Consider the following 25177-nt stretch of genomic DNA (forward strand, 5'->3'; position numbering starts at 1 on the left):
CGTCAGAAACGTTATCGAAATCGCAATCTTCTTTGAATTCGACATTTTTTATTTCGTCGTGGATTGGTTGAGATTCGCTGTAAAACCATATCACCCTCTTTGGAATTGGTTTCATGAGTCTTTCCCTATGCTCCAATAATTCTTTTAAAAAGAAAGTTTTCCCGCTTCCACTCGCCCCTGCACACACAGCTGTGAATGGGTGATGCAACGTTAACGGTTGCATGCTGAATAATGACAAAACTTTCACAATGCAATTTCTTTTTATTAGACGAAAAATTTCTTTTTCACAAAATTATGCACTCGCTTGTCGTTATTCACATTAAAACGCGAGACAATGGCGTGCATGCTCTCCCCCAAACATTTACAATATATATAGTATATCACGTATTGCCCGCATACTTCCGTATCCGGTGACTGCAGCGCTACATCATTGTAGCGGACTCGTTGATATCGCTTCAGGAAGTTGACGATGTCGCCTTTTTGAAAGTCCGTAGGTGCTCTTCCAAAGGAGTCGAAGAACTCTGCATTAACATCGTCATGCAGATATATTGCTAACCAGTGTTCTCCACCCTCGAAGCTGGTGTCTGTGTTCACAACCAGAGCAGTTGGATAACTTCGTATATGCGATGGTAGGGTGTTGCTTGCATAAACATCTCTAAATGTTTCTCTTGTGATTGGATTCTTTCGGAGGGCTCGACGTATCTGATTGGTATCCATTAGCTGGAATAATCACACAACACGCTCCTCGATTTCGTGATCTCTATGAGATTCTGAAATTCTCCGTATATTATAACAGAAATGGTTTTCGGCAACGCTTTATCGAATTTTAATTCGACGCGGAGGTTTCCTTGTCTCACCAACTGCAGATGTCCGCAATCACTCTGATCAGGAAGCAGGGAAAAGCAGAATAATGAGTACCCCTTCTCGAATTCTTCTCGGGTCAAATCAATTCCGTGGTCCTCGTCAACCCTGAACAGGTTTTTATAAGCCCTAACAGTGTTGCCGTTCCGGAAGTTTGGTTCCAAGGGTTTATGGGGCATCGGTCGCCCGTCCAAGTAAACTGCGATGAAATTCAGATCATGGTGTTTAAATTCAAAAGGGTTGGTGGTGTAAGTTCCGTTGAAAGCGTCATTATCCACAATGCCTATGATAACTCTGCGCGGCATAGTCCCGAGGAAAACGTTATCTTGAACAAATGACATGCTTCCTTGTGCAACTGAATAAACTTTGCATAGCACTCTGTTGACTGGATATTTGGCAGTTGTCTTTTCAAGGGCTTTCGCGTGGCCGATTGCAACAGCCGGATTGATTTTGACTTTGCGAACAAATAGACTCGCGTGTTCGATTAAAACGTCGTAATCGGTAGTTGCGGCGATTAGACAGAACGATGGCTTTGAACGCACCAGCCGAACTTTCATATCCACTAGGTTGAGAAGCAGCCTTTCCTGAAAGAAAAGTGAACAGTGAAGTCTGCCCATCATTTCATATGATCGACTATTTGCAATGCATTCACCTCGTTTCTTCAAACCCTCATTGTTTTGTAGATCTGTCATAAATCCGGCCGTATCCTTGTAATACCCTTCCATAGCGAGGGGGCCGGTCTTTGCATCATGTCCATAGTTCAGTAAAGTCTCTATGTACGCGCGATAGGGATAAGTGTGAGAAGAATTAGTGATGTTTCTCCCGTTCAACGAGACGTCAACCTGTGAAAAAAGGGAATGTAGGAATAGATTCGCTGTAGAAATGGTGTCTTTGTCAGATAGAGCGTCTCCGTTCGCCTTAGAAACCTTCACCCTCACGTATAGGTTCGTGGAGGACAAGTCGATGTAATCGTCTCCGCTTCCACTGACGTTGAATTCCAAGGGTCCATTGCCATCTCTGATGCTGGAGAGAGGGAGAAACTCTATCCATTCACCACCTTCTATTGCTGTTTGCGTTGGGGGCAACGTGAACAAATCCACTTCACTTTTCAAACATTCGGGGGAGTTCTCCATAATGAAAGCCATCAGTCGAATATATCAGGTGTTGACGCTGTCCTCGCTTTCTTACGAATGATAGCTTTCTTAACCAGACGCTTCCTTTTATGTTTCCCACCTAGCATGGTTTTAATTTTAGACGATGCTTTGTCTGTGAGTACAAGCCCCGCCTCTTTCGCTCTATCTTTTGCTGCAGATTTCAAGTCTTTTCCATGTGCCACGTCTTTAACGATGTCAACTCCAGAACGCAGGACCTGTCGCCCGAACGCTTTCGCGCCACTTTTCAGTAGAGGTATTGCCGAACGAAAAAGGGCAGAGAAAATCGATCCGAAACCTCCCGATCCACGCTGCAGCGGCACTCCTTGATAATATGGATAATTACCGCCACCACCTGATTGACTAACATAATAACCAGCTATGTCGTCAATGCAGCAACAGTACTTTTTGTACGGCATATTCACAAGTGTTTCAATCGGAAGTGAAGTTTCACGATCACCTTCCCACGTTTGAATGAAACTTTACGACCCGTGTGCGTCCTTATATAAATATGAAGGGTGTCAAAACTCCTTCGAGCGAGCGGGATGTAATGACCTCTTTCGAAAGTGACATTCACTATCTCACCGTCTTGGCCGTGCACTTTAACTATACGAAGCAGAGGCGCGTATACGTTTCCAACGATTTGAGGTTCAACTATGTCACAGTATACGTAGAGAAGATGGAAATCCAGTTTCGGATCAGCTGCGAACGGACCTTCCACAATTGGTCCCTTTATCTCACCGGGCTCGAATCCCAAGTTTTCGGCTATACCGGTGTGAAGAATAAGTCTGGATCCCTTCCTCAAATTCACTTTCACTTTTTTCGTAGTCTTGTTGAACGTAACCGATATTTTGTCTTGAAAATTATATGATATTGCTTTTATAAGATCCAAAGTGCTATCGTAAAAACCACATGGGATTTTACCCTTTTTGAGCACTCCATTTCCTACATCAAACTCGAATGAATTAGTTTGCTCCGTTATGTTATGGAAAGAATGCGGGAATATAAGTTCCGTAAGGGCAACTTCAACATCAGAATCAAATTCCAACGCGTTGGGAAGTTTCACTGTAAATTCGGATAACGTATTTTGCGGGAAGAAATTTAAAGAAGCATCGCTGGGACACGTGAGGTAAAACGAAGACATCTTGCTAAAATAATCACGTTCACTTGATGCGGCCGGTATTTATAGCTCCACCCACGAATTGAACTTTTTCGGGTAGTGTAAAAATTTCACATAAAATTCGGTTTTACCGTTTTTCATTTTTCTTTTCCTCAGCACCTTTTCCACTGGAAACGTGTCATCAAGTTTGACTTTCACTAGTTCTTCTGCGTAAAACGTCCCTTTTATCTCTTCTCCCATCAGGTCCTTCAATATATACACTGGTATCACTCTGTCCACACACTGATCCACCACGAACACTTCGTGCGAAAAATTTGTTTCGTAACCTTTTTCGAAGGTGTGTTTAAAGCGTGAAATACGCACGTAATCGCCTACTTGAAATTTCTGTTTCACTTTTTTTTCATGTTTTCCATACAGGTTACCCCACACCTGCTTCTCGTTCTCTTTGTTAACATCCACTGGGCACATCTTTATGCTCCGATGGTATGTGTTATTATAGCTGTGCATCAGATCCGGAAGAACCTTCACATATCTGTAGGTGTTTTTCGCCACGAAATACTTCCACATCTTAGATTTCAGTGTTCTGTTGAATCTTTCCGCTATAGCCGCTTTAATAGTATCATTCTCAGTGGTAAAAAATTTGACTTTTCTTTCTTTGAGAAATTTTTGAAAAATTCTGTTCTTGAATTCCGTGCCTTTATCAGTTTGCAAAGCCATTGGCTGTCTCTCATTAAATATATTTCGGAACGCTTCAACAACACTCTTTCCCGTTTTATCTTTTAACGGCACGGCCCATGCGTATTTCGATAACACGTCTATACACGTTAATAGATATCGATAATCATCATTATACCGAGCTAAATTTCGCATATCAACCAGGTCCGCCTGAAACTGCTGATCTATACGCCCTACTATTATCCGATTACGAGCGAATTTGTTATTTCTTTTCCTATGAAGAGTATACGACTTCTCACCTTCCAACCATTCTTTTATTTTTTCACGAGAAACTTTCCCTTTCAAGGCTTTATACAGCGCTTCTATACCACCATAGCTTGCCGCACTACGAGGATTATCGTAAACGTTCTCCATCTCTAAAAAAAATAGAGGAGAAGAAGACATTTATATACCGGAAGTCCGTCACCCACTCGCGAAAAAAGAAGTCCGTCGCCAGCCGAAGGGGTGGAGGGAGGGGAGAGACGAGAACAGTGGGGGAGGGGGGTAAACCACTTCCGGAACACAGGTGCGCCCCCGGATGCGCCCCTGGCGCCCCTGTTCTCATTCTCTCAATTCTATACTACTGACAGGACTAAAAAATTCACCGTGAAAGAGGGGTGATCGTTAATCAGGGGTTTGAAATACGTACTTTTATATATTATACAACTGTAAATTATTATTTGGCCGTAAAAGAAGGGGGTTACCGCATCTGAGGAGTGTCCGTTAAGACGGGGTTTTCAGCAATGCAACTTATGAGCACGAATTTGCATGATAATCGTAGCCAACTTCAGCTTGGCGAAAATAATTTAGCCAATCCCGAGATGTCACGTGACATTGAAAAATAAAAATCCCCGGTTGCTAACAGCAGTGTGTGTTTCACGCGAAATTCCACGGTTGCTGATAAGATCAACCGCGCCAGCCGAACCGTAGTGTGCCGTTAGCCTAAGATTGAACTGTTTACGTTTATGTCAGATAGTAATAATCACAAATTTGCTCTATTAGAATAATGAAACGCTCCTATGTGAGCAAAACAAAAAAATGCTTAAGATTTGTTTTTTTCTAAAGTTCAAAGGATTTCATAATGACATATTGATGAACTAGATTCTATCCCACGTAAGTTTGCTTTTATTTAAATTACAGTTTTTTTTGCTTTCTTTTGTGTAATTAACTGTAGAAAAACCATCCGCTGTCGTTTAAACTGGGAATGTTACCAATAATTTTCAAGTTCAACTCTTAAATTCGATAAAATTGTTGTGCAGATGTCGACGCCCAATTTCCAAGTTCGGCATTTGACCCCACAAGGAAAGGGCTGACATGGGAACAGACCTGGAACAATTACCATAATTTAATTTTTGGGGGTTTTTCAAGATGTAAATTAACTACAGAAGAGCCCGTGAAAAGTTTTCAAAAAAAATTCCCCCCCCCACCCCCCAATTCTTGCGTTGCCCTCAGTGGAGAAAACGGTTGAAGCTGTCAAACAGAAATGAGAAAATATTATTTCGACTGTGAAAGTGAGAGCCGCTCTTAGGAGTGTACGACATTAGCGGTCACACTGGGCACCGTGCTTTGTGGGCCCCCGCACTTACGGTAAACCAGCGGTTCTCAACCGGTGCTCCGCGGAGCCCTTGGGGCTTCTTGTGCGGTGTCCAGGGGCTCCGCGGGAGCTCGAGGAAAATAAACAGTGAAATTTAGAAAAACCATTATAAATATTTTTAAACAGTAAAAATAAATCACTAACTTCGATGAATAATTAAAAAATTGGCCTACGGGGCTCCGCCATTACAATTTTTTTACTTGTAAGGGCTCCGCGAGTCAAGAAGGTTGAGAACAGCTGCGGTAAACTATTGGAATGTTTCACATGAATTCTGAAATTACTTCTTGCATTAATTCTGAAGTTTCAACAATTCTGAAACCCCCCCCCCCCCCCAATTAAATTCTGAATTTTTATTGGTGCAAGAATTATTTCTTTCAATTACTTTTCATTCATCAAGTCCAAAATTTTTATCTCACAGTTTCAGGATTTTTTTTTCTCTCATTTAGTTTAAAATTACCTTCAGTGCCGAATTTTCGCCAGTTTTTGTGTTAATTTATTGAATTGTGTATTTAACATTTTTTGTATGGATATTTCAGAGCATTTTTGTATATTTTGAAATAATGGATTCGGATTCCTTCCCAGCACCAAATACTATATATAAAATCGGGCAAATATTTTTCGTGTCTGAAACTGTAGAGACGCACCGGGCCCCTTAGGTAAGGGCGGGAGTGCCGTCAAAAAGAATGGGCCCACCCAGACACGGCTCGGGGTCCAAGATAAGAGGAGCCTCACAAAAATTAGATCTGGTTGAAACTTTCGATAATTTGCCTAATAGGGCCTCAGAAGAATCCCTTGGCCTAGGGGCCCTTCAAAGATACTAGCGCAGGCAACGTTAGAGGATGTGTGGGGCATCTTATACACTTATAAATGTCAGAGTTTCTACTTTTCCCACCCGCAGTTATTCTTTCTCTAATCAACGCTTATCCGCGGCTCCCCACAGAGCAGTTTAATAAAGAGTCTCTTCGAAAAACCTTTGCAGGGTGCCGCGGCACACAGTTCGAGAACCTCTGCATTATGTATTTGTATCACTTTCTGTTTTCAATGTAAGCTTCCCCAATATTCTGAAACACTATACTCAAATGTTCCGCGACTTTACTCTGTGGTGATGGTTGTCAATTTAAATTGTACTGTAAAAAAACTGTAAAATACATACAATAGAATTATTCTATTTCACAATACGCATTAGCATGCAGTGCCGTCTTAACGCATGGACCTACCCGGGCACGGCGCGGGGGCGTGAAGAGAAGAGGGGCCTCACAAAAATGAGATTTGGTTGAAATTTTCTATGATTAACCTGGTAGGGCCTCAGAAAAACCACTTGGCCCATGGTGCTCTTAAGACGACCCTGTTAGCATGGTTTTAAAGAAATGATGATCAAAACCATCACAGAGAGGGAGAGAGAGATTGATGATTAAACCCATTTTCCACCACTTTATCGGTTTATAATAGAATTTCACAGTTTTAATGTGAATATTATGAGGGGGCACAGGCAGTGCCGTCTTAAGGCATAGGCCCACCCGGGCGTGGTCTGGGGACCTCAGGAGAAAAAGAGCCTCACAAAAATCAGATATGGTTGAAATTTTCGAAAATTTCTTTGGTAGGACCTCAGAAAAATCACTGGGTCCGGGGGCCCACGATGCTCTTAAGACGGCTTTGGGAACAGGGCATCTGTCCCAGAGACATTTTAAATTAACAGAAATTGAAAAATATGGCACACACACACACACATATAAAGGTATTTTCTTTCAATTGTTTTAAATTTATTGAAAAAAAATAATTTTAATTTTTGGTTGTCTTGGGCAGGGCCGTCTTTAGAGCTTCATGGGTCCCAGGGCCAAGTAATTTTTCTGAGATCCCACCTGGCAAGTTCACGAAAATTTTAACTGGATCTCATTTATGTGAGGAACGCATTCTCTTGAGGCCCGGGTGGGCCCATGCGTTAAGATGGCACTGGTCTTGGGGCAGACATGTTTTCCCTATACCCCCTCCTGCATAGGTTTGTTACATTTTACTATGGTAAAAATCTTACCACTACTGAAAAAGTAGGTTGAAGAACGGGTCATCGCTGAAATAAAATAGATTCGAAACAAAAAAAAACGGGACACTTCTTCAAAAAAGGACGTATGGTCAGCAGAAAATATATGTTAATATCGTGACGTATGGTCAGTGGAAAATATATGTAATTATCGTGGCCTGTACAGAGAAATGACTCGCATACTTTGAGCAACACCAATCATTTTTGACTTCCGGCGTCCCTGTCGGTGAGCAAGTGGTCGAGTTAGTAACTAATTTCTTTGTTCGCTCACTTAATTGCTTACTCATTATCACTTTCTCGCACAATTGGAACGTACTTGCTTACTGACTAAATCACTCGCTCATTGTGTCACTCATATTCTCGGCTACCAACGAACTGACTCAGTCTATTACTTTACTAGTTCGGCTACTGGATTTATCGGTGAATGTTTGTTTCAACACTCAGGTGTCGACGGAAGAAGAAAAAGTGACGAACCAATTCAACATTAGCAGGTTTTATTTCAATGCATGGAAAACAAACATTCGACTTTCTCAACAGATTGATCAGCGAAGGCGAATTCAAAATCTACAAGCATCACTATCCGAAATGAAAAACCGCAGTTCCCGTGCCCATACCCTAAATCAGTGGTTCTCAACCTTTTTTTGTCCATGGCCCCCCTTGCAGACATGAATAATTTTCTACTCCCCCCTTTCTTTCTCCCCCCCCCCGTTTTCCCATTAGAAGATAGTTATTCAAAAATTGTCTGAAGTATAAATATTTTTGAATTTAATTTGATTAATTTTTAATTTATGAAAATAATGGAAAAGCAAAATAAACATAATATAATACAGTAAAAATATAGAATAAATCCCTTGGGCTCACAAAGGGTCTGTATCATAGTAATGTTACTTTTTGTGAAGTTTATTGTTTTGTGTTTTTCTCAGTTTGATTTGTATGTTTTATGTGTTGTGTCAGTCCAATTAAAAAAAATATATTTTTAATCAATATAAACTCTGCGCTCGAAGACGGCACAATGTCATCAAGTTACTGTACTGGATGAAATTTTCATTATTTCCAAATTAGTTTTTTCGTGTAAAAGATTATGGTTTCATTGAGAAATGTCAGTTGTAGCTTCCAAAATATGCATTCTTATAATGATAAAAATCGCAAAAAGTGGTAGCAAGCAGTTTTGTTAAATTTATTCCCTTCGTGCGGATAAAAGTAGTAATGAGGGAGTAGCCACACAAATGAATCACAATTGAAAAGTTCAACCTTTCACATCGATTTCAACTACAACACATGTATCAAGGATATATGTTCATGTTGTAGTCCTACTATGAATTTAAAAAAAAAACTGCAATGCGTCTGAAAATTTTTTTAAATATTTGTTTGAACCATTCATTCCAGAGAAATCATGTACGCAGTGACAAAACTATTCGTGTGAACATAATAATGATTCATTATCAGGATTTCAAGCCCATCGGAAAATATAAATAATCAGATTTTCAAATAAGAAAATTATCAGTTTATTGACTTCAATTTCGATACGGTGAAAATCTGATATTTCATTGGATGTGTGACAAGCTACCTTCAAGTGGCTTTTTGGTTCATAATGAGACCGCTCTCTCGCAGGCGAACGAAGCAACGTGCGTGTTGGCTTAAACACAACACAATATTTCACATAACAGTCCGTACTATATTTCATATAAAGGGCGCATAGGTAACGGGGCATATGGTATTTTACTGGCAAACCATTGGTCCTAGAGGCATACTTCCAGTTAAAAAAAGTACCCGAATAATGTGTAGTACTCAGATATTTAATTTATGATGCCAGTGGTTACATAGTTATTAAAATAAAAATGTTAACTTTTTATGCGGACACCCTGTGCCCCAAAACCCAATTGGGGACCAGGAACGTTGTTTCCTGGTCCCTGGTTCCGTTGGAAACAACGTTCCTGGTCCCCGACGAAAAAAATTCAACGTGTCTAAGTTCAAATTTTTACTGAGATATTCCAAGAAAGTTGGAAAAAAACAGCATTAAATAAGGGGAAACCATTTTACCCGCATTGAATGCTGTTTTTTCCCAAATTTCTTCAAGTTTATGAATTCGCATATCTCGGTGAATATTGCACTTAGAAACGTGAAATTATTTTAGTTGGCATCGGGATCTTCTTAATTGGGTTCTTTGGTACACGGGGATGGTATAAAGAGTTGTTTTTATTTTTATTTTATAGCTATACATTTTTTTTTTTTTCATTTCATTCCGTGCACCGCCCATGCTCTATCGACCATTGTCAATTTTAGCCATTGCCCGGATGAGGGGGCTGGGCGATGTCGGGTGCTTTATTATGCATATAAAATATAAAATACATGAACATTGAATATAAAAACACATTATTAAAAAAAAAAAAGAAAAAAAGTATATACAGATTTAAATATTTCTATTATACAATTTATTTCGATGAGCTCTTCTGATGTCCTTTCCAGCTTTATTGAGCCCGAGCCCCCTGTTCCTCTCTATGGCCAAGCGCCAGGTCCTGAACCATGTTTTCCCTCATTGGCTTGTTGGCTCGGGTGAGCCAACAAGATACCTATACAACCCCTTACAACATGAATGACATATCTGAGTGGGACACGTGATTTCGATACTTTTTCTAGTTGGGTATGTCTCTAAGATTAATGACTCACCAGTTAAGTGTCATACGCCCTGTTACCCATGCAGCCTCCAAATACACGTAAAAAAATAGCTTGAGACGAAATACAGACAACTCTCATTGTAACAAATACCATTACGACGGGAAAAATATCGTTTTAACGAAAACTTTTCTAATCCCTCGGATAGGTTTACATAGGAACAATATAAAAATCTGGAATTCCTTTATAACGAAATTTCGTTATTACGAAGTGATTTCTCGGGTCTCTTGGAGTTCCGGTCAAATGGGGTTTGTTCAAAGCGTATTAATAAAGGGTCTTTAATACGCTTTGGGTTTGACCGTATTTCCCCGAAAAAAATCTGACATTTTTGCAGTAAATTAATTGAACTTCGGCAATTTGATCTGAAAACTGTCCTTTTTATAATGATTATGTCCTTTTTACTTTTATAAATTTGGGAAGGGAAGAAAGGGTGGGGAGAAAAAGAAAAATGGCCAAGACGGGCTCGGTTGTGCGTAAATGCCTCGAAATTCCACTTGTGCGCAAGGGGATTCGTGCCTCACTCTCAGTTTTATGACAAAATTTCACATTTATGAGACGAATGACTACGGGCACGAGATTAATCTCTCTCTATATATATATATATAGCAGTGGCGGATCATGATTTTGGGAGGCCCCAGGCGCAACCTGATCTGGAGGCCCCCCTATCAGGGACGGATTAAAGGTAGGGGCTGTCCCCCCCCCCCCCCGAGATCAGAAAAATTAAATGGAAAGAAAAATGTTTTCTACGTTTTTGACTGAATAACAAACCAAGAAAATAAATTTGCTTAAAAAAAGGGGAAAATTCAGAATTTTTTCCAAAAGAAATCAGAACCGTCCTGAAAAATTGAACACATGGTCACAACCACCGCCCCCACCCACAAATTTGCGTTTATCCACCACTGCACCCTTTTGGCCCTAATAAGAACGAGATGGTTCACTAAAATGAACAATATTATGAAAAATCATAACTTTTTTTTTATTTTTGCATCACCAAAACCATAAACACAAAAATAAGATAAGGAAATATAATGATATTCTCTGGTACTAGATGAAAAATAATCACACTCCCATTAAAAAAAAAAAAATCACAGTAAAATTCTGCATCATATTTTTAGTAATCTAAGATGTCCGTCCTGGTGCCTTCCTTCAGCCACACGGCAAAAATGGAGATCCGTCATAGTTTTAATAATTTAATATTACTGATTAATAAAGATTTGATAATATCTCAAATATAATATATTTGATTTGATATAAAGATACTGATAATATTTAATAGAAAAACATTTCTTCAATAGAGGGAATAGAGGGAAGAAATTATATCGGAGTAAATATAAGAATTATATTTTTAATGGAAGAAATTATTTCAGAATGAATTAAAATTATTGTCAATGAAAGAAATTATTTAAAAAAATTTTTTTAGAAATTATTATTTTTATTTGTTTATTCTATTTTATTTTTACTATTATTATATTGATTATTATTATTTTCTCTTTCAGCCACCTCGTTGGGCACTCTGCCTGTTGTGGCCTTTGCCTTTGCATTATTTGTATTCAGAGTGAATAAAAATCTTCTATATTATGCCCCCCCCCCCGTTTCGTTTAATAACGAAAAATGCCACTGTATAACATTGTGGCCCGCGTACTTTATAAAATGTTTCAATATGGCCTGCTATGCCTCAAAGGTTGAAGACCCCTGCAGTAGACTCTCGCTAATCCGGTACGTATTACACCACGGTGTGCCAGATTTTACCAAAATTGCTGGATTAACTTTGAAGAAACCCATTGAAATAATATATGAAATTTCGTGCAAAGACATAGTCAGGACTTGATCAGCAATTAAGAAATATTAGAACGTGTTAAGGGGGTTAGGGCATCAGGAGAAAAGTGACACCACACCACCTAAATATCCTGGACTACTGGACGTGCTGGATTAGAGCACGACCGAATTCTCGAGAGACTACTGTAGTTGAATTGAAATGCTCAAATAAAAATTTATCAGATAATTTATATATTTTTAGTTTTGCTTACCGTTATTTTTGGAGATTCTGCAATCTAAATCCTAAAGGAAATCTTGAGGATCGGCATGAAAATTTTTTTCATTACAATAACACACATTACAATTACATTAACAATAAACACTTTTCGGTCTGACACAAAGATGTTGTCTACCCAAGCCTCCTTGACCAATCCAAAAATGTAGCTCTTTTTTTTAGAAAGAAGGAAAAGAAACCCCCTTGATTTTTTTCAGCCGGGGAGGGAGTGTTAAAAGAGCAACAGAAAAATCACGTGATTCAGAATGCATGTCATTCAGCATTCATTTCAAACCCCACTTTTCTTTTGTCATATGGTCGTATGGTTCCAGTCATAGATTGCAAATGTATATGTTGTTTGAACCAGCTTATAGTATTTCATTCAAACAAGTGGGAGACAAAATCACAATAAGAGCTCTACTACATTCATTTTAATTAGTACGACTGTCTCTTCCTGTCGATGTCGCCGCTTGCCGATAGCCATCTTGCCATCCATTATACTGTATACAAAAGCTTACACCAAAGCTGTCGTATTATCGGCGCCCATGAAAGCATTTAATACTGTGGAATGAGACATCTGTTTATGCCTTCACTACAATTTTCATTTCGGACAGACATTAGGACCTGCTGTTCTCATCCCTCCTCCTGCTTGTGCCCTTAGGGAAATACTGTTTGAAAATGACCCTCCCTGAATGATCGCTTTACAATGTCTCTTCTTTCTTTGTCGGGGAAGAACTGGCCCTTGAGAGCTGCGTCTTGTAAATTGTTCTTTTCTTTCAGTTCCCGTTTTTCTTCCATAACTCATACGTACAGTATACAAAAAATAACAAAAATAAAAAATAAAAAAAAATTGCGGTTGAAAAAAAAAGGGAGAGCAGATACTGTACTTAGTTCAAGAGATTTGTTGATGCGCATGTAAATTCATATGTAGGATGAAGCACACAACTATTTGGAGGCCCCCCGCTCTGCCGAGGCCCCAGGCGCGCGCCTCATGCGCCTGTGCGGTAATCCGCCACTGATATATAGATATATAGCTTTCAATATTAAAATATTTCATTTATACGAAGCACAATTTCAATTATTTGACATTTTCATTTTGATCTGAACTCCAAATCTTTGGCATTTAGACATCATTTCCAACTATCAAATCCAAGCAGTTTTTGCAGATTGTGAAAACGCGTCGCTGAATTGGTTTTGCATGCGTGTTATCAACACTAAAAACCATAAATTTTAGGTTGACAGATACAAAGAGACGCATTAAGCGGGTTATGGACATTTCAAAGTGAAGACTTACGTGAGAATTTATTGCACTTTTTTTAGAAATCAGCAGATGCAGTGAGTCTCTAATAAACGGATTTAAATTGCTTTAAATGTAGTCATACGCCTTTTTAGAATTTTTTTTCCAATGTCCACAACATTGTTCTTGCAGGATAGGAAAATTGCTTTGAAATTATTTAGGATGCTGCAGGCCAGTCGTAGGGCAGTTAAAAGGAAGCATTACAGTATCGATTGAAAAAACGTTAAAGATGTGGTGTCAATTTTGGAGGAAGTCCCAATACAGGGGCGGCTCGAGCATACCAGCAGCTCGGGTGCGAAGCCTCATGTGCCGCCCCTACTGGTGACCCTGCCAGGAGGCTGATAGGGATTCGGAGAAGGGCACTTGTAGATAAGCCTGATTTTTTTTCAGAAGAAAGCCGCAGATAATTGTTTACTGTGCAAAATGTGCGTGACCATACGTCCCGCTTTTGAAGTTGAAAATTTTTTGTTCTAGACTTATTTTACCATTCTTAATAAATACCAGATAACTTAACCTCCTTGAAAGAGCACTTATTTTTGTGAGCCATCATCACTTATCCTGTGAAGATGATATTTACCGGGGTAATTTTTATTAAGAAAATTTTTTCAAAGGTATTTCTGGTATTCCAGGTGCCGGACAAGTGAAAAACCAAAATTTTCCTTTGCCTTCATTTGACTACTGTGGATCAAATTCTGAGTGAGGGTATGGGCCCCGAGGCTCAGATCTTTCGCAGGCCCCCCTCCCAGTCAGATTTCTCACGGCCACTTATACAGTTAATTTATAGCCTGAAAAAGCCAAAAAAATTGAGAATTATCCCGGGCTCTTGTGGGGGGGGGGGGCCATGGGTGAGGGAGCCAAAATGGCCCTTGTAATAGAGTACAGGGGTGGCGCTTAGCCACACGGGGCACCGCTTAAAAGGATGCTAAATCTGGGGTGAATGGGTAAAAGAAAATTCAATTTGCCAAAAAAAAAACCAAACTGTCGGCTCTGGAGGGGCGCAAAATCGGAAACATTCGAAAAAATGTTTTGTTAGGAATTGTTTGGTTAAATTGTGAGGGAGGGACATGACCTTCTAAGGGTAGGGCTGACAGGGCTCCAGCTTGAGGCCCGGAGCTAAATCCTTATAACTTTTCTTCTTTCACTCTATAAATTAACTGTAGAAGGGGCCCCGTGGAAAATTGGGCATGGGCCCCACGAAAGATTCCCTGACGCAGGAGGTAGAGGCTATGGAGGGAGCAATAGGTAGGAGGTGCAAAAAATAAGTCCCACACGGGTACAGATTTTGTCTCGAGCCGCTCAGATAGCTTACATTCTTGTTTCTGGTATTACGGTCAGAGACCTTGTCTATTTTCTCAACGTTTCCGTTGTCGTGACTCAACAGAGTATGACTCAAAACTGTGATGTCGTGAATTTTTACTGTGTTAAATTTTGTTGTCTTAAGTAAAGTCTACGCTGCCGCCCGGGTGCGCCGCACCCCTTGCACCCTCGCTTAAGCAGCCCCTGTCCCAATACATTATCACAGCAATGTAGTTTTAAAAAATTTTAAATTTCGCGGGTTTTTTTCCCCATGTATGATTTGATCTCTTGGAGTTTGTTATAACTGAATTCGACTTTATTTCTTTTCAGCAGAGGCAATGGATTGGCACCCCCCTTTCAAAATTCATAAAAAATACCCCAGAGCAATCATTCTCTATTCGATTTTTATAAATATATTCCCCATCAGACCACTCAGTGCTGGCTGAAGATAGCTTTGTGCTAAACTAGATGGCTATCCGTCTGTAATTGCATGACAACGATGGGTTTTTTCAAGCTTTCATTTTTCACCCATCTACTTCTTGGATTGCATTTACTACCAGCACTCAAAAGAATGTCAATGAATTATCAACAAATCTTTGTCTGTTTTCTTTATGGCAGCCCTCTTTGAATGAAAGGTCTTCCAACACACAATTTTCTGTCTTTACAGTTATTCCATTTTGCTTAAACCTCTTCTATAGTTTGTGTCAGGGCCTACTGTCACCCCCAAGTCGTAAAACCACCGAGATTACATGAACCACTTTTTTTATTTCCTTCTTCCTCATGTTAATGTTACTTGAATGGGGAAAAATTACGAAAAAGATATTCTATGCACATTTTGTTTGAAACTAAATTTTTTTAATCACTCTGACTAAAAAAATTTAATGTCACAAATTTCTTCGTGGCCCCCGTATCAGTAGCCGTGGCTCCCCTTTTGCAAGATTTTCATCCGTGGCCCCCGGTTGAGAACCACTGCCCTAAATCACCTAGTAATAGATTCGGTTCTGTTTACAAAACTCGCCATTTACCAGGAAGTACCTGGTTTCTCAAATAAGTCGATAAACTTGCTTGAATAAAATTAATAAACACTGGAAAAAAAAAAAAAAGACTCCATACGTTTTGAGAAGAATCGCTGAAAACGGCGTATAGTTCGATATCACAGAAAGAAAACCACGCGAAACTTCCTAATGACTCTGATTCTGTTCTTGAAATTTACACAGGGTGTCCAGGAATCACTACTATTAAACCCCACCCACATGTCTGGAAAAGACTTCACACTACTCTCGTGCAACAACCCGCATGATAAATGTTACGTCAGAAATATTCCACAGATTAGACGTTATTATTGCCAATCGATGCACCGGATTCCGCACATCGTGTTCGTCTTTATTCAGGCACATACGATATCTTTCAGAACTTTTCAAGATACGTCATGTCGACCGCTTTGAAGCACAAACTTTGGCCTGCTCTCCAATCTGGCCCTTTAACCTGGCTCACAACGCAATTTTAAGATAGAATATCGGACCTGGATTCTGATGTGATTTACTGGTAAAATATTCATATGTAGGAAAACCTCTGCACTAATCGAAACGAATGTGATCATTATCAGCGTATTTCATACGTAGTTGGTCGATAAAAAAACGGTTTTTGGCAAGAGTGAGATGCTGACGTCACCCTTCGCTACCCATACGAAGGTTTACTACAGCTGGTTGATGCGAAGATGAATTCAGGAAAGGAAGGCAATTCAATTGACCTTGCGGGGAATCGAAACCACGGCCCCACAATTGCTAGGTATGCGCACTATACTACAAAGGCGACGAACAGAGCTCGTGTGCACTGAACACCTTTGCGGTCTAGTGCGCTCAAACGGCATCTGAGAGGACGTGGGTTCGATTCCCCACAAGGGCAGTTGAATTTTTTCTTTCTTGAATTCATCTTCGCATCAGCCTACTGTTGAAATCATGCTGGAGGGTTGTTGCATTTATTTAAACCTTATATCCCAAGATATAGACAGCGCCCTCTATTCATAAAACTTTTCGAACTTTAACGAATTTACGATCAAGGACGTAATATTTCGTCCAAACGCCAGTGAAATTATTCAAACATGTTCTGTTTTTTTTTTCCTCTCCTCATTATCGTGAAGCTCTGTTGCAACCCTTTAATTTTTTTTCCACATGCGATGTATCTTTCTTATAAGAGTAGAAGAGAGACGGTGAAAAGAAAAATCGACTTTGTAGGTTACCCACATTCTTATCAACTTATCTATTATACCGTATTTTTTCCTTCCACCATTTTCTCTTGTACTCTTTATTCTTTTTCCTTTAACGTGCGGTTAGGTTAGGACAAGGCTACCATATTTATCGCCGATTCCTCAAATAGAGAGCATAGGAATTTCTTCCAAATAGCTTGTAGGCGGAGGGATTAAGAAAAGATAGACCGTATTTAGACTTAGACTTACTTTATTGATTTGGCAATAAGCCAATTTCAAAGATAGACCGTATTGTGTCGGAGGGAATCAAACAATTACAGTGTCATAAAACAACCTTCAACTGTGTATCGATGAAATTTTGAAGAAAATACGTGATTCATCAACTTGTCCAGGTTTCCTTCCGACCTTCATTAACGTTGATATTGACGTTTCCCCAATCGATATTCCTTGGATTATGATCCACTGAAGAGTATGGCGGAGGCAATAAAGCATGTCCGTTTTAAGAGGAATCTGTTTTCTCTTGAATGGAATGCTCCTTCGATGGAATTCGTAAGTTATCTAACCTCGAGAATAATTGCATTTTTGGAGAAAGGAAAAGAACTGTGATTTTCTTCCCCCTTGAAATTCCAGTCGCATTTTCAAAAAAAAAAAAAAGATTTTTTTTTCCTGCGTCAGAGAATCTCTCCCGGGAAAAAAGTCCAAAGAAAATGTTCTTGATGGATTTCTTTTTTTGGAAATTGTTTTGGATTAGGTTCAGTTCGTGACATGCTTATGCAATTCCACGGTTATCAACGAAAACCGCACAACGAATACAAACACATTAAGTGCCTAAATTCCAATCGCAGTGATTTTTCTTGGAATTAAAGGGAACGAGAACCTGGATTTCTCCGATTTAGGTATACAAAATAAATAAGAAAATGTCTGTGTTCGCGAATGTTTCGCAAAAGTGTTGCAGGCTTGTCTGTTTCTCATTAATAAGCAAATTAAACGCTGCTCCATAATTAAATAAAAGAAAAACAATATTCGCCAATTCTGAAATGTTGGCACGCATATTGCCTTTTATAAGAGGGTAATTTCCACTGTTCTCTTGATGCGTGTACGTGTCGACAATCCAACTCCGCTGACAATGTATGTCATGAACGCCAAAAATGCCACTGGACTAATCATGTTGTGGAAGTCTTTTGCAGCTGGCTTTCTCACATCGACGAAGCTAAAATAAAAACCACACTGACTTCCAAGATGTGAATTTAGAAAGGAGGATGTAGGCTTACAGTGGCCTATCGCTGAGGTGCGGCAAGTTGGGAGAGGCGGCAAATATGAAAATTGAATGATTAAACAAATATTAGTAGAATATGAGAAAAGCGACAAAGTTCGTACAGCCACCGGCGGTAAAACACTAAAGTATAACCAAGAGAGAGCGAGGTACCAGATAAATGAGCGAAAAAAGAGTGACCTTGAGTGTGTGCAAGCATATGAGTGATCAAAACAGTATGCAGAAAAGTAACCTACAGAGTGACGGATAACGTCACGGAGCGACTCAGATTGACATGGGGAGGAGAGCGTATGCAGTCAATTAAATGACAGTAGAGAGAGCAGAATAGCTAGCGCTCGGAGGAAACACGTAGTCAGGTCTGTTAAAGCGAATGATTAGAGGCCTCGGGGCCGAAACGACCTCGACCTATTCTCAAACTCTAAATGGGCAGGCCGGCAGGTTCGTGCCTGCACGGGCGATATCGGTGCGTAAGTAGATAGGGCAGCAATGTGAAATAAACAAAAGCAGTGAAATGATCAAAATGATCTAGAGTAGATACAAGCATTGGAATGACCTTGAGAGGAACCAGGCCAATGAGCGATGTGGAAGAGAGCATAGGACTAGGTCAGTGAATGACCAAATGAGTGACTTGGTCAACCATCTACATCGATTTGACGCAAACACCATTTTAATATCCTATATTGCGTAGTTCTTATTAATAAAGCCGGACAGAAAGCGACTTAAAGAACCATGAAGTCGGTTTGGAAGGGATTGTGACCAGTTTGCTTTGACACAGATGATAGCTAGTATTAAGGGACAGTGTGCCCATATACAGCACCGTCTATAGCAGAAAGTCTCCGCGCGAAGCTCGTGACGTCACTGAAGTCGTACATTTCACCTGTAGTCATTTGGATATACTGCAAAAAAAGGTAAAGATTTCGCATACGTCGGACTGCTATATCTAATGGTTACAGGTGAAATGGACGACTTCAGTGCCGTCAAAGCTTCGCGCGGAGACTTTCTGCTACAGATGTTGCCATATACCATAGACTGAGATAGGTCAACCTTCACATCGAATTCACTTAAAAGAAATTTTATTTCTGCCATTAATAGCCAAATGTGCTCTCAAGGTATGATTAACGTCGAGTAAAAAAAAAAAAGATGCAAAATCGAGTTTCGGAATCTCAAAAATGAAAATTTCTAATTTGCATAAACATATTAAAATATCAAAGTTAATCGGCGTAAGAGAGGAAAAGTAAACCGATCCACAAAGAATGTACTCTCTAACACAAACGTCCATTAACTTCCATTAGGGCGGTTTGAAGAATCTCCCTAAAAAAACAAGCGAGATGTTCTCTGTTTTTAATCACTGTCGTTTCGGAAGCTGCGTGCGAGCGAATAATCTTCAGATAATTACGGGTGAAGATTCCAAGCCGGCAACTAATTTGTCAGAGATGGATGATGCGTCGTTTTACGTAAAGTGTAATCTCTAATAAAAATGAAGAAAAAGTGTACCGGGGAGGACCCTCCTTTACGGTGTATCTTCGGCGTTAATTAGATCTTTGGGATGAGACGTTTTTTGAAACCAACGCAGAAATTTCAATTAAAATATTGAACGTATTGATGCGCCCTTATTCTCAGAAAATCACCGTCGAGTAATTTGAAGGTGGCGCTTGCAGTTTCAAGATAACGTGCTAATAACTCTCAACCAGTGTTTGCTCAACCTTTCTGAAAACAAGGACCAGTAAAATATCTAAATCGATTTGACGGACGTCTCGGACTGCTTTCAAGTGATCTGGAACTGTGTCGCGACCACTTGATTGAAGTCAATGTCCCGCTGGTCACTCAAGTGATCTGGAACAGCGGCATACCAGGTGATTTAAGTGGTCTGCAAATGTGGCTCAAGTCCCTTGAGTGGTCTGGAAACATGCTGCGGACCTCTTGATTGGAGTGAGAATGTGGTTAGATGGCAAAATGTAAATTTTCCAAAAAATTGAGTTGTTCGCATTTTGGAGTCTCGTTCGTCAAAACTTTGGAAAGTGAAAAAATTTCTTCCATCTCAGTTTTTGAGGAACCAACGGACGCAAATTTCAACAAGTCAAAAAGCCACAGTATCACATTTTTACAGATTTGCCCTCGTGAAATTTTCAAAAGTGATTTTCAGCCACCTCGTTGGACATTTTGCCTGTTGTGGCGTTGTATTTGTATTATTACATTTTGCCATCTGAGCACAGACTTAACCCCCACTTGTCGCATGTTGCTTAATTGATTTACAAATGTACCGCGGACCGACCATTTAATTGAAGTTAGAATGTGTCGCTAAATGGATATGGAAATGAGTCTCTGATCACTAAGGTGATCTGATAAAAATGTTGCCGCTAAGCTCATTTCAACAAAATTAGGTTTGACGTCGCGGGCCACATCATGTTCCTGTACTTTTCGTTTCCCCGATTTTATATACACATCTGTCCCGTTTTTTCAACGATACTCACTAAAGTGGTGAATGCAAATACGCAGCGTTTTGATAATGTAAATTATGTTACGATGATTATCGAAAAAATTATGAATATTCATCTCGCATATTTGTCAGATTTAATGTTTTGTCCTCAATTCGTTTGGAATTTCACTTACAATTGGTGAATTTGCCTACTTGTGACAATGTTGTTGATGTCCCGTATTTTATGGATTATTTAGGATTCCAGTTTTATTTTTATGAAATATGGTCATCAGTTCGTTTGGATATTTTTTTCGTTTAATACATTTGTTTTCTGCGATTTGTCTCCCCCCCCCCCTCCCCATTTGTTCAGGATCGCTAAATGGATCTGGAAATGTGCATCGGGTCACTTAATTGAAATGAGAATGTGTCACTTATCATTTATTCAAAATGGAAGTTTGACGTCACGGACAAAATTTGGTCCCGGGTTGAGCATGTATTCCCTAAACCAAACCAACTTTTAAAAGAGTGCGGCCCACTACATTTATAGTCCGAGTAACGTGGTGGTAAGAAGCTCATCAACCACAGTGAAGGTTGCCGTCACGGTCATAGGTTCAAGCTCAGGGATGAATATAGATAAACATTTTCCGACGACCATGATAGATGGTGCCTACGTTTCCAACTCAACTCATTAATGGTAGTAAATTGCAATATAGCGATATGGTCAGAGTTGGTGTTTGGTGAAGTGAACCGTTTTATTATATGGTCAGAGCAGCACCTCAAGTCACTTAAGTGGCTTGCTGCTCATTTACAGATCGCTTGAGTGATCTAGTTCTGTGTCGTAGGTCACTGAATTTCTTTGGCCGCGAGTCGCGTAAGTGATCTGAAACCGCACCACCAGTTATTCAAGTAATCTATAAATGTACCGCAGTATACTTATATTATCTGGAAAGTGTCACGACACACTTCAGTGTTCTCGAACCGTGACGCGGGTTAACGAATTGAACCACGACTCACTTTCAGTGATCTCGAGTGGTGCCACTTAATTTTTCAAACAAATCAAATTTATTTACAGGGGGATTATAAAAAAACTATCCCGACATATGGGCCCCTAACTATCATACCATTCACAGAAACTGAATGAAATTTTGGCATAAGGTATTTTGATGTATGCGCTCAAGAATGATATGGAAAACAACAGTGTCACTCTAACAGTTACGGTTACAGTGAGAAAATTTCGAAAATATCAAATGGCAACACCAAGTTTTTTGTATTGGAATGTGATCTCCATTGTGAAAAATCCTAAATAGCGTTCGAACGGCAACTGTAGCATGAAAATCACCGGCGGTAGATAGGCTAAAAGTGAGGACAACCAATGAGGACAGAGAAGCAGCATAAAATAAAGCATTTTATTGTGTTTCACAAATTTTCCACATGACCTTGTGGAGGACTAATCAGGCTGGGATCTCAGCCGAAAAAACGGTGTGACGAATGAAACGAACATTGATGCTCTGGTGCACGGCCTTTTTACTTTTTCCTTGCCTAGCTCCGGGCATTTTCGTGCTACAGGTGCCATTCCAACGCTATTTAGTGTTTCTCAGTATGGAGATCGCATTCCAATACTTTTTTGTATTGGAATGCGATCTCCATACTGAGAAACACTAAATAGCGTTGGAATGGCACCTGTAGCACGAAAATGCCCGGAGCTAGGCAAGGAAAAAGTAAAAAGGCCGTGCACCAGAGCATCAATGTTCGTTTCATTCGTCACACCGTTTTTTCGGCTGAGATCCCAGCCTGATTAGTCCTCCACAAGGTCATGTGGAAAATTTGTGAAACACAATAAAATGCTTTATTTTATGCTGCTTCTCTGTCCTCATTGGTTGTCCTCACTTTTAGCCTATCTACCGCCGGTGATTTTCATGCTACAGTTGCCGTTCGAACGCTATTTAGGATTTTTCACAATGGAGATCACATTCCAATACAAAAAACTTGGTGTTGCCATTTGATATTTTCGAAATTTTCTCACTGTAACCGTAACTGTTAGAGTGACACTGTTGTTTTCCATATCATTCTTGAGCGCATACATCAAAATACCTTATGCCAAAATTTCATTCAGTTTCTGTGAATGGTATGATAGTTAGGGGCCCATATGTCGGGATAGTTTTTTTATAATCACCCCGTATTTTCAACACAGAGAAATTTAACACATTAATTTTGCAAAACATTCATCATCCAGAGGCTATGATGCCTGTACGTGTGAATAAAATAAAACAAAAAAAATACGAAACGAACAGATACAGTAAAAAAAGAAGCATACGCAACATAAACGATATAAATACAAATACAGCGTCACAACAGGCAAAATGCCCAACGAGGTGGCTGATAAAAAGATGCCCATAAAAATATGGATGTCATATATTTCAAAAAAATAGAGCAACCCAATTAAAAATGCAAGTAAAATAGAAAAACGTTGTAAAGATAAAAATTAACAACGAAGAACGAGAAATGCAAAACACACAAACCAATTTTTTTTTTTAAATAAAAAATATGCATAATCAAAGCGGCAAAGCTAAAGTAAATGCACATTATGGCGCCTCCTAAAGGTTAAAATAAGAGTCTATTGAAACTGTTCATTTTTTTTTTAATGTCACGCGTATGCGAGTACATTTTGCAATTTCGGAGCTGAATAATAAAAATTTCTTCAGGAAATAATTATTTTCCTAAGCCAGTTCGGCTACTGAGGAAGGAACTTCATACAGTTCCGAAACGCGTCTAGCTGTTTTTCTCTTCTTATTTTGGGTTAAACGACGTTTTGTTAACCGGAAAGGTAATTTTTTTTTCTGTTAGACACAATATAAAAAGTTCCACAAGTGATAATGCATCCATCAAAATGAATAAGTAGTCGGAATAAAATGTATATACATGATGAGTTTTGGGAAGGATTTAGGAATTCAGCGATAGTGAAAATTTGGACTGCTCCTGACTAAACGAATACAATTATACGACTATGCAATATAATATTCAAGTAGTGATCAATATAATTATCAATCGTTAACTGACAAAGAAAAACTTTCCGTAATACGTAAATATGACCAACAAGGTATGACAAAAATTATTTTCGAAATATTAAAGCGTAAACATGCGTAACTGCAAGTAGTCAACTGAATGGTTCTGAAGTTTTCTGGCATTCTTGCAAGATAGCAGCTCTGCCCATCTAAATTTGGGGGGGGGGGTGGATTTCGGGCACTTTATCAAGTGTATCACTAGAAAACAAAAAAAAATATGAACTTTGGACACTTCTTTGACAGAAACCGTTTCAATGAGGAAATTCCCCGTTTTTTAAATATTCGTACACATTTGCGAACTCGTCATGAACGACCGACTCGGATGCCAAACTCTATTATAAATTGTCCTCTGGCGAATAGTAAATAAGTTGAGTAAATACAGCGAGATATCTCCTATCCCGATTGCTAATGTATTTTCACTCTAGTCTATGATCGCCTTGATGTCACCACCTGCTAAAATTTGCATTTCACCAATTCACCCCCGAATCATCCATATTAATGTGAAATGCTGCCACAATAAATATGCAAATCCAAGCTATCTAGTGAATTTGAATGCCAGTAATTTGGGAGAAAAGTCATTTGTGAAAATCTACAGTTCGTTGTCGAAGCATCTTCTCATCCATAAACTCAATTTTACAATCGGATACGAGCAATTAGATTTCACTTGTGGCGTAACATAATTAGCCGCTTTAATTTGAGCATTGCACGGTGCGACGGATGAATTCGGGTCCATTATAGGAAGTGCCCTCTTCCCCGAATCAGGGGGATCACTCCTCGGCTTAATTTTGTCTCGACGTGGAAACCGATCGATGAATCCGTGACACTATCAATGGAAGGTCGGCCCTTCAGCGCCTGGAGATATATCTTTCATGAAACTTGACTATTGATAAGCGAGAGTCGATGTCCCGCGATCCAATTAAAAGCTGTCGTGACATTCCATACCAAACTAAGTTTTAATTATTCTCAATATAAACGTATTAATTCTTATTTTTCGGTCTCCGACATATCCAAATATTACTAATTATTTGGAGCTCGCCCTTTTATGCACTTGATATCGAGTACGATGAGAAGTATCGGAAGTTAATGAAGGGATATCATCTTATAATTAATGGAAGTGGATTTTCTGAGTAAAATTCCATTGCGATACACTCGAAAACATAAGATTACCGTAACGCACAGACGCTCATAAATTGGATGAGAGTGTATCCAAGAGAGAAATCCTTTTAATTTTATGCGAGTGGAATGTCGTCGTCGTTGTGTTTCGCAGTTCTTACTCATTACAAGAGGAACATTCCTCGAGCTACATATGTAAATACAGTGAAACCTCGATATATCAATACTCTGCGAACCCAGTAAAAAAATATCGTTGTAAAGGGATTATCGTTACATCGAGAGGTAACATTACCATCATTCGCTACAAATTTTATGCAGTTCTCGTAACTTTTTCTAA

At 39.4% G+C, this 25177-nt stretch overlaps 2 protein-coding genes across 2 annotated transcripts; both read right to left on the minus strand.

The window, feature by feature from the left end:
- Window positions 1-716: 716 nt before the first annotated feature.
- Window positions 717-2006, minus strand: LOC149086253 (uncharacterized protein F54H12.2-like). Its single transcript, XM_089232047.1, has one exon. It carries the CDS (start codon window positions 2004-2006, stop codon window positions 717-719), a length of 1290 nt encoding a protein of 429 aa, XP_089088173.1.
- Window positions 2007-3195: 1189 nt separating this feature from the next.
- On the minus strand, window positions 3196-3699 carry LOC149086254 (uncharacterized). The gene has a single exon (XM_089232048.1). The coding sequence runs from the start codon at window positions 3697-3699 to the stop codon at window positions 3196-3198; it is 504 nt and encodes a 167-aa protein (XP_089088174.1).
- Between the last annotated feature and the right edge of the window lie 21478 nt (window positions 3700-25177).

This window comes from Pholcus phalangioides, unplaced genomic scaffold (assembly GCF_987345545.1).
Source record: "Pholcus phalangioides strain wild (caught in Gottingen) unplaced genomic scaffold, Ppha-v1.0 ptg000005l_1, whole genome shotgun sequence".
NCBI classification, from domain to species: Eukaryota; Metazoa; Arthropoda; class Arachnida; order Araneae; family Pholcidae; genus Pholcus; species Pholcus phalangioides.